General features: G+C 44.9%; 1 protein-coding gene across 2 annotated transcripts in view; it reads right to left on the reverse strand.

Moving 5' to 3' along the window:
- The window catches only part of TRAPPC9 (trafficking protein particle complex 9), an 800,742-nt gene that overhangs the window by 4,117 nt on the left and 782,313 nt on the right, over nucleotides 1-14,312 (reverse strand). For both annotated transcript variants that reach the window (XM_019553127.1, XM_019553118.1), the window contains one exon: nucleotides 6,252-6,475. In XM_019553127.1, coding sequence (XP_019408672.1) covers nucleotides 6,252-6,475 — 224 coding nt within the window. The remainder of the gene's footprint in view (nucleotides 1-6,251; nucleotides 6,476-14,312) is intronic.

The following is a 14,312-nucleotide window of genomic DNA, read 5'->3' on the forward strand; positions in this document are numbered from 1 at the left end:
CGTGGACATGCGCCAGGATAATTCTCTCAAAAAGCTTACCCAGGATCGAGGTAAGACTAACTGGCCTGTAGTTCCCCGGGTCCTCTTTCCTCCCTTTTTTGAAGATGAGAACCACGTTGGCCCTCTTCCAGTCCTCTGGCACCACACCAGAGCACCACGAGTGCTTGTACAGCCGGGCCAGGGTCCCGCAATAACCGCAGCTAATTCCCTCAGCCCCCGGGGTGGAGATCGTCTGGACCAGCTGATTTAAATACATCCAGTCCCTCCAGAAGTTCCCTGACTAGATCCTCCCTGACCCATGGCCTAGGTACGCCTCCCCTGGGGCCTGAGGGGGACCTGGTGGGGGTGTGGGGGGGCTGATCTGGTCCCTGCTCAGGAAAATGGAGGCAAACAAGTCGTTAAATAGGTTAGCTTTGTTGTCTGGTGTGATGACCAAATTTCCTAGCGTGTCTTGCAGGGGCCTCACGTTACCCGGTACCTTCTTCTTGCCCCCTATGTATTTAAAAAAGGACTTCTTGTTGTCCTTGATCCAGGAAGCCAGTCTCAGTTCCATCTCCGCCTTGGCCTTCCTGACTGCCCACGCTGCATCCCTGAGCAACCGCAGTATAATCCTCCCTGGTGATGGCCCCTCCCTTTCATTGGGTGCTCGCCTCCCTTTTAGCTAGAATCAGCTGAATCTGACCAACTAATTGAGATAAGCACTGTTATTGAGGTGGCTAGATATAAGGTGGGCAAGATGAAGAGGAAATTTCAAATCAATGCAAAGGCATTTGAAGCAATTAGGGTCTGACCTCTAATTGCACCTCTGAAAATCTTATAGCTGACAACAGGTACTTACAATCTTGCAGATAATAATTTAATCTCCCTTTATATTTTTTGCTGAAGGAGGCATTGTCAAGTAGAGTTAGCCCAAATTAAAAACCAAATTTCAATGAGAAGGGCTTAGCGTAATTCCAAATGCAAAGAAACACTGGGATGATCTTGTTTAAAATCAGAATAAAATAGTCCTGTTTCAGCACGGATTTACCTCTGCAGCCACGTAGACTTAAGAACCCAAATACAACTGCATTATACTAGTAGATGATCACCAGCCAACGAATATGCCCTCCTAACTCAAAGCAAACCTAAATCTTAACAGAGCTAAACAGCCACAGGATTTTTATCCTTCAAACTATTTTCCTCTGTGTTGCATAACAAAATATGTGCAGAGCAGTTCATTCTTTCTCATGTTTCTGGGGTTTGCTGGTTGCCATATGGGCCTGCGAAGGAAGTTTTCCCCCTCCTGTTGCTACAGGTGTCTGGGTTTTCTTTGCCTTCCTTAGAAGCACTGGGTGCTGGCTGTAACCAAGACTGCTGGTTTCGACTGGGACATGCTGGTGCTCCTGCTGGGACTAAAACCTGGACGCTCTTGATTAGAGGGTCTTGCCCCTCGCCTGCTGCTCAGGGTCAGGAAGGAATTTTACTGCACAGCCAGACTGCGAAGGACCATGTTGGTTTTTACCTTCCTCTAGTTTGGGGGAATGGCCTTCTTCCCTGGATCTCTCCAAGGATTTTAACAACCCTTGGCAGGACACTGATGGTCATTGTCCCCCTGCTTTATCTGTGGCACATTAAGGTGCTTTTGGTGTCTTTGGGCAATATGCCTTGTTATTGTGTGACAGGATTGACGGTGTAGTTTTCGGAATACGTTAGACAAGGACTTGCGTGGGATAGTCTGGATTGGGATACTCTTGCCTTGAGCAGAAGGTTAAAATAAGTGACCTCCAGGTCCCTTCCAGCCCTGTTTTTCTATGATCCTATGCTGAAAGATTACAAGTCCAGAAAACTTCCAAACTAAAGAAAAGTGGCTCTAGTGAGCTTCTTGGAGTCTGGCTTGGTATAAAGTTAGGGTGGGTAGGTGGCAGCTTGGTCTAAAAGAGTCAGTTTCAATTCAGCATGGATAATCAACTCATTTCTGTGTCAAGAGGATGAGTCAGATTCTCAGGTAATAGAAACTGGCTCATCATTCCTGTCTTCAACAGAGCTCATTCACATCAGCTGAGAATCTGGTCTGGTGAGAAAATATGGATTCAATGAAATCTCATCCAGGTTTTTTTTTTCAGGTTTGGATTACAACATTAATGTAATTCTGGGAACTGCTGCTTCCTACCTGAAGCATCTACATACCAAACAAAGCCATCTTCTGGTTGTAAAACCAGGTATTGGTTTCTGACATTTAGCTTTTTTTCCATTAATGACTTAATCACCATGGGAGAATGAGAAAGCTTGCAACATTACATAGGCTGTTTGAAGAAATACTTCTCAGTACTCTTGCCCTGAAGAAGCATGAGTACATGTGATCTCTGAGACTTTCTGGAGGATAAGCACTGATACCAACCCCACCAAAAAAAAATACTGTCTTCAAATGTGTATTTGCCTCACTGCCTTTTTTGAGTCAAGATTTAAAAGAATCGACAAACAGTTTTATTCAAACAGTTGACAATAAATTTGCAGAGCTTTACACAGGTGGGCTAATGCTGAAGGAATAATGCATGAGACGACTGTCCGGGTATTCACGAGAGAGAATCTCTTGGCTTATGACCCCATGGGAGACCCCATCAGCAGGTAGGAAAACATTATGCAGACTCCTAGTTTTTTCCCTTGTTAGCCTCACAGGTCAGACAATTGAGCAACAGGGTACCAAAAAGTTGGAGTACTTATTAAAAATCAGCAGTCAGAATGAGAGCAGTAGGTCAAGAAAATCCTGTGTTGATGATTTCTAGCGATGCATTTAAACTGAGATTATTCCATCAACAAGAACATTAGCACCCATAAAAATTATTAATGGCAAATTCTGTACTCAGTAGCTTTTTTAAAAAAAACATTTTTTTCACCTGATGCATAGCTGAAAGTCTGCACATTGTGCATATCCCAGTGGTTAACCTTTGATTCTTTTTTGACTCAGGTTCACTTAAATATTCAGTAATGACAGACGCATTTTATTGACTACTGAAGAGCAGACCTAAGTAAATATCCACAGCAATCCATCCCATATACTCAACTCTCTCTTCATATTTTTTTAATAAGGCACTGGAGTGGGAATATTGCTTACTATGCTGTTCAATATTGCCCCCTTTTTCCATTCCTTTGGTTTTTGTAGAACACACACACACACACACACACACACACACACACACACACACACACAGAGTATCTGCAAATAATCTTCTGGGTTTTGCCTCAGAAACAAAATCTCGCTGACCTGAATTATTTACAAGTGAATATGTTAGAAGGCTTAACTCTTCTCAGAAGGGATGTTTCTGCCTGATTTTAAAACTCAGAATTTTTTAAAATTGGATAGCAAAAGGATGAACTCAGCCTTTACAGATGTATGTTAAATGAGGTAGTTAGCCGTATTAGTCTGAAGTCAGGCAGAAGGCAGAGCAGGGTGGCACCTTAGAGACTAGTGAGGATTGAATGAACAAAGTCATCTTGGCCATTAACATATTTCTTTTTTTTCCCCCTATTTCAACCCATGGCATTTTCTCATGACCTGACTTAAAACTAGCTTGCAGAGAATGAGCTTGCTCAGCCTGGAGGATATTTTTGACACCTTGCAGGAAAAAAAAACCAGTTCTTTAAACACTGAAGCAATGGTTGGGCATATGGAATTCAGTCTTTTATCTACGACCACATACAAGCGTTCAAATGAAACACGAGAAGTCTCCCAATATTGTTCTCTCAGTAGACAAACCTATCGGGAAAGCACCATACAGATGTTAGAGGGGCTGGGCATGCAACTCAGGGACCCCTGGGCATGCATCTCAGCATGCTCTGCAGACTCCCTTGAAACTGCAGAGAACAGCTGAGTGCACAGGACAGCACTGAGTGGCTGACCACCCTAGGGGACCATGCTCCCTTGGCTAATCCTGATCACTATTCATATTCCTCCCTCCCTGCTGGAGGCTTTAAGAGAGGAGACCCTGAGTGTGTCTTCTCTCTTACCAGTTGCAGGTGGGTCAATGTCTGGGTCTAGGTTTGGATCTGGGGTCTGGGTCTTAGTGATGTGGGGGTCTAAGTCTGGATCTCAGTGGCACAGAGGTCTAGATCCAGGGCTCAGGGGTGGGGGTCTGGATGTCTGGGTCTTAGGAGTGTAGGGGTCTAGGTCTGAACCATGTGCAGGGGACACAGCTGTGCCAACACCCTGCGTCTCCCTGCAGCTTAGTGTGGGGCTAGTAAAAGGTGCTGGGCCTTCCTGGCCCCAAGGCAGTCAGGGGCAGGAGTTTGCTCCATGCTCACCTGGAGCAGTGGAGTCCAGCCCAAGTCACAGACTGTCTCCTTTGGGGGTGAGGGGGAGGACAGAATGGCAGAGCAATGCATGATGGGATGCTGGGGGATGGCATCCCATCATACCCTTACTATTGCAAGGGTAAGCATACATGTATTCATTCTCCTGGAAGCCACTTCTACTAGGCTGTAGTTGAATTAACTCTCTCATCATTTTTAGTCTGAGAGAAACTGTCTGCATGTTTGTACACTTAGAGTTCCTATCAGGAGAAGGGTGTTACATTTCTCCCAGTAGAAATGTAACACATTTATGCTGCCCAGGTTACTGACTCAGGCTTGAAACGGACATCCCCAAATGAAGTGGATCAACTTCACTGAGCATAACACAAGTCATCTGCCGCTGTTTCTCCTGTTGTTCTTGAGGGCAACAGGCAACATGTTCCCTGCTTCCAGAGCTACACCTCCACCAATCTTCAAGGGTCCTACAGATTGCCAGGGGTGTGTCACTGGAAGCCTTTCCCCCCTGTCACAGATGCACCCCCACAGAGGCTGCCAGCAGTATGTCTCTGTAACCAGGGAAAGTCAGACAGGCACTCCCCAGGCTCGAGAGGCCTGATCCTGTGCAGGAATTCCTGGGATGTGTGGGACTGAGCCTCTCAAGCCCAGACAGCACCTGCCTGGGGAAGCATAAAAGAGTGCAGGCAGCTCTGGCTCCCGATGCTCTTTTGCTGCAAAAAGGTGTCTGGTGCAATAAAGCAGCACAATTTATTATTATGTTTTGCGACCATCACATTGTGGTGCGACAACAGGTATGTACATGTATTTGCTGTTGCTTTGTGCTGCCATTACAATTTTTATGGTGGCAAAAAAAGCAACCAAAGGTGGCATTTGTTTCTACCCTCAGATCTGGCCAGACTGGTAGTGGCCAAAAGCTGTCACCATATGATAGCTTTTTAATGTCCCATTGTCACAGCAATCAATGGGTGCCTGTTCACAAGCACAGAGGCTGCTCCGACACGCTGGAATTCCAACACGTGGCAATGTCCACACTCCAGCAGCCTCCTGCATCTCGTGTACCAGAGTTCCTGTGCTTAAAAATGGTGGCAGGGGCACTTGTACTCGTGGAACACCATTTCACCAGTGACTTGACTTTTCAATATCTTCATCAGTGACTTGGATGAGGGTGTGGAGAGCACTCTGTCCAAATTCATGGACAACACCAAATTATGGGGCCAAGGACATACACTGAAGGGCAATGTGTGGATTTAGGCAGATTTGGACAGGATGGGAATGTGGGCAGAACAGAATAGGATGCAGTTTAACAAAGACAAGTGCAAAGTGCTGCATCTACGGAGAAGGAATCACCAACACACCTTTTCAAGGCTAGAGATACTGATACAGGAGATGCGGCAGCGCTTTAATCAGGGCAGCTCTCAGAGCTCCTCTAATTAAAGTGCCATGCTGCCCCCACTCCCAGCAACCCCTGGACCATGTGTAGAAGTGCCCAATGATCTTAGACTATTCTATGGAGATGATTTTCTACATCCTCAAATCCAGTAACTCTGGCACCAGGTGGGACCATTTGTCAATTCTGATCTTTTCTCACAGTCAAGCCTGTTGAATGCAAGCACTGAAGTACCAAGGCCCCTCAATTCAGCAGTTACTACAAATCATCATGTCCCTTGTTGGTGACCTCATTGAGAACACTAGCATTCAACGGGCACGAAGCTGAACTCCCCTTTGGGTGGTCCCACAAGCTCATGATTAGGTGACTGTCCGGCCAGCATGAGGAAATCTTCCCTGCTGCTGCATCTGCTCTACTACCTTCTAGATGACCAAATAAAAATATTCAGCCCCCAGCCACTCAAATTCATTCACTAATACTAAGCTACACATGTCCGCAGCCTATTCTGCGCAAGGATTTGTTTTTAAAAGTGCGTGCGTGATGCAGTGGAGTGATACAATAATTTTAAAAAATGACTCACGGTATCGATATAGAAGGTGTTGGATCCCACAAAGGTGATGGCATCATGGAGCTCATAGTTGTGCACTCCATTTTGGTAATCCTGGTATGGGGTCACAGTGAGAGCAAACGGGCCCACGCTGTGTTTGCTCCAGTTGGTGAGTTTCACCTCCAGGGGGATGGGGTCCCCGACCTTGCAGTCCACCACAACATCACATTCACAGAACTTTCCATCCACCAATATATCTGGAAGACAAAAAAAATACATCTCACATGATTTAGGGATTCTCCTCTAGGAGCTGAACACTCCATCTGAGAAACCTAAAGCATGCCTGGGCAACAGCAGACAGGAGTATATAGATTAGAAAACTTGAAACAAACGCTGTGTTGGCGCACCTCTGCGACTTCAGGAGTTTTAGCAAGTTACAAGTCATTATGGAAGTTCAAAATGTATCTGGGATACCTGCGATTACCCAGTCTCCTGCAAAAAAAAAGTCATGGGATCTCTACTGCTAGTGAAGGAGGATTCAGGAATGGCCTTCAGAGACCACTGTGAACAGTGGTCCATTATCCAACAGGGGCTAACTCTCCACTACGAAGGCACAGAACCCATTTGTTATACTCTTCTATAAGCAAAGGCCAGCAGATCCATTCGGCATGAGTAATCAGCAAACCAATTTGACTGACCGGTGTTAGGGAAGGGATGGGCAAAATGCAGCCCGTGGGCCAGACATGGCCTGCCAGGCCGTTCTATCCAGGCCATGGGGCCCCCTAAAAAATTTAGAAAGTTAATACTTATCTGCCCCTGGCTGCCTGTCATGCAGCCCTCAATGGCTTGCCAAAACTCAGTAAGCGGGCCTCCGCCCGAAATAATTGTCCACCCCGTGTTAGGGTCAGAGCACTGCAACTGCGCCTTCCATGCCATAGTCCTTGCTGGTTTTTGTGGAGGTCACCTCCTTGCGTCTCAGCCAGGGCAAGCCACGATTTAGCCCCATCTGCACCACACTCCACCCTTTTTTATGCTTAAGCAAGAAGGAGCATGCAGTCAGGTGAGGGAGCGAGGAAAGCAGTTATAAGCAAGGCTTGTAAATACAAGCCGTGACTGGTTACAGAGCCGGTACGAGACACCCACAGGCATGTGTGTCATAGTTAAAAGACAAATCATTTAGTGAAGAGGTGACCTTTCACAGGACAGGCTCTGTTGGAATGTGCAAGGCGATATGTCCATTACTATCCAATTAATATGGAAAAACAGGGTTTTTAAAGGATACGGCGCTAACTAAAGCTCGCCAACTCGCTGCACTAGATTTCATACACTGAGATTCCTCTTTCTGCTTCACTTGTGTCCTTTTCTCACTGGGATAATGCAATGTCTCTAAACTGGCTACAGCTGGACCAACTGCAGTCACAGTCGTGTAGCCACTACCAAAGCCCACTTGCTTATTCCGTGCTGAAATGATTCACAGCTCACACAAAGCTGAAATTACTAGTGCAATTTCCCACTCTGAAAGGGTTTCCCATCGTGCAGCATTGCTGCCATTCACAGAGGAGGTTTATTTCTGATGCCCTGTAGATACAGTAGCATTTCTACTTCACAACAGGTTCTTGGTCAGAGATAAGGGAGAGCTCTGAGCACACACAAGAGAGATAATATTCAGAGCAGATGCATATCCTCAGGACATCATCACACACTCATGGAGAAGCCCAGTTCCATTAATCCACTTTGCTCCATGCAAGCAGCACTATGTGATTCACAGTTACTATTCTACATCGAGCATTTCAGTTGTATCAACTACAATGGACCCTCCATTTCTTCAAGGTTTTTTCTTTCGCTTTTTATGTCTCAGGAACTTGCGGGCCTACTGCAAAGAGAGCTTAATCTACGCAAGAGCAAGGTTTTGATTTTTAGCTTGTTGGCTTGGAACTTGGAGAGCTCCATGATGCATGTTCCTTTGGTGCCCTTTGAGCCTGGAGAGCTGAATGAGCAATGAGCAATGCTGATGCAAAGAAAATAGTAAAGGATGAAGAAATAAGGCCAAGAATTAACATTTTTTTTTGACAGATCCACTTAGCAAATGACAGGCTGATCCATCAAAAGTGGAAGCAATCTCTAAACCTCATTCTGACCACAGCTACCCCACCAGAGGAGCAGCCATGGGTCTGGTATATAAAAGGTAAAACAGGCAGAGCAGAAATTGCTTTGACAACAATGGATCTCATACTCTCGAGGTTAAAAATGTCATTTTTTCGGAAGTATTTCAGTGGTGGAGGGTCAAAAATGACACCCACTGATGCAAAACCTTTCTGTTTCAAATAGGATGCTTAGGTTAGACAGGGAGAAGACCTGCTGTCACAGCCAACCTTCTCACGATATTCAGATAGGGCAACATATTACTTCTTTTCTTGACACCCTAAACCTATACAGAATGGGGGCTCTTTTCCAGTGTAATCAAGCTGCCATATACAGGACCTCCCAGGACATTTCGGGTGGGCCAGGAACATGACTGTGGGCTAGCAACATCACAGTGTCCTGCTGGGGCCTGGCCATGCTCCCCTCAGCTCAGCCCTGTTCAAGGGAAGGGAGGGCTGCTCTAGTGCCCCCCGGCTTCTAGCCTGAACCACTACAGGCATGTGCCTGCATTTCTGGGTTACGAAGTGATTTAGGTCCAAGTTTAACTGACATTTTTTAATGCAAATATCTATGAGTGTACCTGAGCATGTGCATATCTTTACGCTCTCCAGCTGCTTTCTTTCAGCCCAAACAATCAGGTTTGTATCAGTTGATGTTTTTAAGCCTTTGAGGGAAGTGCTTTCATTCTTTAAAAATTCTCTTTACTCTGGTTCCTCTATCCCCGGGGCCTTGCAGCTGTGCACCTCATTAGCCCCAAACTTTGCCTCTGGCTCACATGAACTTTCAGAAACACTCCATGACCTTAGTGGAGGGATCTTCATTGTAAAGCTGCTTATCATCTTGTCTTTTTCAGCTTTAAACACCGTGTTCTGCTGCAGGAATTAGAGATGAAGCCTTCTGCCCTCTGTACCCACCTTTGGATCTAATAATAGCTCAGAAGGTTGCTTTACAGCATCCTTAAGTGAAAAGATAAAATCCACCAAGAAGTGAGGAAATTAAGCCTGCCTCCCACAGATTAATTTTCTTTTGTATGCCTAAAAATCAATATGCTTAACATTGTTGGGGTTTTGCTTTTGTTTTTTGTTTTTTTTTGGGGTTTTAAATACAGACGATTATTACTGACTAACTTAAAGGATTTGGCACAATTCACAGAAATACTGCACACATATGTGTGCATATGTGCACAGAAATTAATGATTTCCTGCACTTCCAGAAGGACTCTGCACATTTGTAATTATAAAGCCAAGTCTCTCAGCAAAATGCCAAATGAAAAAACATACACCTCTGTGCTGCAGAATATTACAGCAAACGTTGTTGAAAAATAACCATGTTTCATCAGAGAAAGCATCTTGATTTGACACTTGGTTCTTGTCACAGAAAGCATCTACTATACCATATGGAGGCACTTCCATATTTTCATCCATGGACAGAGGAAGACCCATGTGTACCAAGTCCTATTTCCATGGATTCAGCTTACCAACACAGATGGCATAGAAAAGCTGAGACTGCTCACACCACTGCTTTGGGAGTGAATCATTACTGGCTTGAGTGTACAGTGGCTCTGAATCATCCAATATGCTCACTAGTGAAGCAGGCAGGGGTGGCCATCTCTCTCTTGAGAGAGATTAAGGATAATCAGAATTCTGGAAAATTAAAACGTCTAACGTGAGCATTAATAAAAAATCTGATAAGGTGAAGCCAAGTTGGCAGGAAAGATGCATGAAGGCTTGAAAGTCTCCCACTTCATTACCACGTTATTCCTCAATATTAAGATAAATTGGTAGCATGAAACTTTTTATGGTCTCTCCTTTATTTTTCATGTAAACCTTAAATCCCATTTACCTGCCTCTTTCTTGCATGTGCTACTGCCAAAATTATCTTTACATGTTTTGCAGCAATGCACTATAATATATCATGGGGAAACCCTACATCTGCAAACTGATGCTGGCTTGGTCTGAACAATTACCGTATTTTTATTATTAAATCATTCTCCAACCATCCTACTACTGGCTAGAACACATGTTGGAAAACAGCACAAGAGCACAGCTAAAATTAGGTGGATAGAGGGATCAAAAGGAATTCTTGCATGCCCATATGTGAGCATTTACGGTGCATCTACAAGGCTCGCGACAGACATTACACATAAATTGGTTTAAGTGATTAGAAACTGGTTTAAATCTGTAACAGAAAAAATGTTCAGTGCACATAAACCAGTTTGAAAATGGCTGAAACCAGTTTGAGATAAACCTGGTTGAATGTACTATCAGACTTACCGACTTAGGTCAAACCAGTTTATGCAATGTGTCCCCCAGAACAACCTTGCTGGTTTAAGCTAAACCAGACACCCCCGGCATCCCAGCATGCTCTCTGGGCTGGGCAGGGCTTTCTACTCCATAGCAGAGCTGGCCCCTCCTCTCTGCTTCCTGGCTGGAGCTCTGGCAGAGACTTGCACGCAAAGCATGGTCTGCCTGGCTTCCTGGTACCGCCCCCCCCCCCCACTCTCTGCGTAAGCAGAGATTCCTCCCTCCTCTCTCCCACAGCATGGACCATAGCCAGCATGTAGTCTGCTAGCTAATGCTGAGAGGTGTCTGTGTAAGGCAGACAGGACAGTGTCTACTTATGGCTTTTTGGAGCTAATCAACAGTTCAGATGGTAATGTCCCTCCATTCCTTCCTTTGGGAAAGGCAGACAAGGTATTTGGGTAAATCTGATATCTTTAATCCCTATTAGAACAACTAAATAGTTGGAAAAAAATTTCTTAGCACGCTTTTGGGTTTAAAAACCATTCATCAGGCTGAGGAAGCATCCTGCAGTTGTTGTGTGCTCTTCCTGGATGAAATGAATAGTAAAGAAGCCAGAGACTGGTATGCATTTTCCTTTGGAAAAAGCTTTTTAAGAAGAGCTTGTAAGAGCAAAGCTTTGTTTTCTGATGGGGTGTTAAATGCTGATAAATGCCCCTGTTATCAAGGTGTGGGGGGGGCTTCCTAATCACAGTGTGCTGCCGGGGCTTGGCCATGGCCATGCTGCCCTCAACTCAGCCCTGTACAAGGGAAGAGAGGGCTGCTCTAGTGCCCCTCAGCTTCTAGCCTGAGGCACTGCAGGCATGTGCCTGCATTTCTGGGTTATAAAGTGATTTAGCCTACCCAGGTTATACTAACCTGCAAAGATTGAATCAATTCAGGCTCAGGCTTTTTGAATCTGTCCCTAGCCCAAAGGTCCAGATTGAACTGGGGACTGCTGCAGTGAATGTGATACACCTCAGGAAAGTTCCTTAGTGTGTAACCCAGTGCTGAGCTAGGGGTGACTGCAATGCATTTTCTCTGGGGGATAATCTTTGTAGAGCAGGAATGCCAGAGCTCACAGTGATGCTCCATAGCATGGGTTGGCAGGCTTTCAAGAGCTCACCCTTCTGTACGGAAGGAAAACCACCCTTTATCTTACCTGGTACACTGATGTATGCTACAAGAACATTACAAGACAGCATTATATTAAATACCAAATTCCAGAATTTATATAGTACTTTTCTTCCAAGGCTCTCAAAGACCTTAACAAAAGAAATGGATATTTCTAAAATGCTCTAACATTCTCAGAAGAAAGACGTTATATCACTGAAAAATGTTATTTCTCATCACTGGCAAGGAGGGGGGAGACTGTGTGTGAACTGCACAGCAAAAGACCTTGAACTTCTAAATAAATACCAGCTCAAAACCTGCATCCATGTGGTGTCATTATATCGGAGCATATTCGCATGCAGAAAGGAGCAGGCCATAGATGCTCTTGCCATTTGCTAAATTTCAGCAAGTGGCTAAATGAGCTCTGACAACTCAGAGGTCAATTTTCCAACCTGTGCGTTGAGAGTTCTGGGTCATGGTTAACTGGATTTGCTCCTATAATTCCTTGTGCGCCAATAGGAAACTTTACCTTGGCAAGCAGTGCACAAAATGGGTATCATAACATTTATCCTGAATGAAAATACACTCTAGTAGTGTTTATACTCACTGCTCAAGTTCAGGGCAATTTAAGGAAACATTTTCATTGTGAATGGGTGTCTTTTTTTAATCCCTATGCGGTGGGGAGAAAGGAAGGAGGCAGAGAGGTTTTGACTAAACAATTGTTATAGATTAAGGGCACCAGCTACTCAGCTCATTTAGCTGCTCTTACTCCTTCCCAACGCACAGTGGCTGAAAACCTGGTCTGGGACTTTTAGCAAACATCCGAGAGAGAGAGAATGGTTGCTACAAATGAGAAAGTTAACCAATTTTAAAGCACCAGATGCCCAGAGGAGCAAATCAACTCACTCACTAGACAGATACAAACTGGTTTTCAAGCCCACAAAATCACGCCCTATCCAGTTGTCATCTGGTAGCTGCAGGGCCTTTATTTGTTAAGTTTCTCATTCTAATGCTGTCATAAGAGTGCAAGGAAGGCTTCGTGTGCTAATTCAGCTCTGAATACGGGGCAAGAGCAATGCTTCCAGAAAAAGAGAAGAGCAGGGACTTCTCTCGATAAGATGCATCAAGCTATTTGGAGGGAGAAAAGCCAATGTGAGAGATCCCAAGCCGGAGTTACCGCAGCGAAAGGCTCTCGGAGTGATTCAGTTATTCTGTGTACACAGTCTAACGTGATGATTAAAAATAGAGCCATGCCAGCTTTGCCCCTAATTCAGCTAGCAGAGCACTCAAAGTGCTAGCAATGCTGTCTGGAGCTGGTTCTTCCTGGTCTTTCCAGGAAGTAACATTGATGCAGGATTGCAAAAGAAATTCAAGAGTGCAGGGAGAGGATGGGGAAATAAAAATCCCCATTTACCAATATGATGAACAGTTTCACTCAGCCCTGATTATATTGAAAAAAAAAAAAGAGCGAGGAAAGATCAAAATGGAGAGAAATCCTACTACAAATGAAGCCAGCCTGCAATACAAGCTGATTCTCCTGTCCGGCAGTTTTAGATGAGGCAAGTACCGTGTGCCCCTCTTTTCTTGTGTTCTGCGTCAAGTCAGAAACAGCTTCAGGCAGCTTCTTAGTTCGGGTTGAGTACGCAGGTTTGAGAGAGGAGCTCTCAGCTGCCAGCCTGTATTCCTCTAATACACCAAGCTCTTTTGAACTCCACTATTATGTATCCTATTCAACAACGAAACCCAAGCACTGCCTTTGTCTCCCTTGTGTAGAGCATTTCCCTTTCATTTCCCAAACTGATGGTGCGGATTATTTACACACAGAGAAACCGGGGTGGGTTGCATGTGTTGGTCCGTTACGAGGTCCTGCCGTATTGTCATAGCTGAATAAATCCAAACAAAAGAGATTCATAGAAACGTATTGCTGCTGTGTTCCCTGTCATATTCATCATGCAAATGCCAAATGGATATTTTATAACAGTAAAACCTCGTCTGGATTTGCATCGTCAGCAATCTACACGTTTCATCCATTCCCCAGACCAAATCTGAACAGCCAAAGCTGGAACAAGATCCTGAGGTTCCCTCACTTGAATATACAAGAAAATACACTCATCCATGGCAGTTAATAATCATGCAAGGCAGATATGCAGCTTTACAGACTAACTAAATAAAAAATATATATAGTGAGAGAGCATAAGCTTTTGGGAACCCAGATGCTGATGAAGTGAACTTGGGCTCACAAAAGCTTATACTCTGTCTATATCTTGTCTTATTTAGTTATTCTATAAGGCTAAGTACAGACAGTCGGTGGCGTACCGTGGGTCTCCATCCATGGCCGATCACCAAGTGGGAGCGTTCCCCCCGGTGACCGATCGCTGAGCCCCGAAAACACTGGCAGCGAAACCAGAAGTGGCGCCAGGGGCCAAGCCAGCCAACACCCCCCCACTTCCCCCCCCAGGAAAACCAATTCAGCCTGGACAGCTTTCTCTAAGCTGCATAGATTGGACCGTGAATGAACAGAATACACGTTCACTCATCAGTTGGCCAAAGAAGGCAAAGG

Source organism: Crocodylus porosus, unplaced genomic scaffold, assembly GCF_001723895.1.
Source record: "Crocodylus porosus isolate Cpor-Errol unplaced genomic scaffold, CroPor_comp1, whole genome shotgun sequence".
NCBI lineage: Eukaryota > Metazoa > Chordata > Crocodylia > Crocodylidae > Crocodylus > Crocodylus porosus.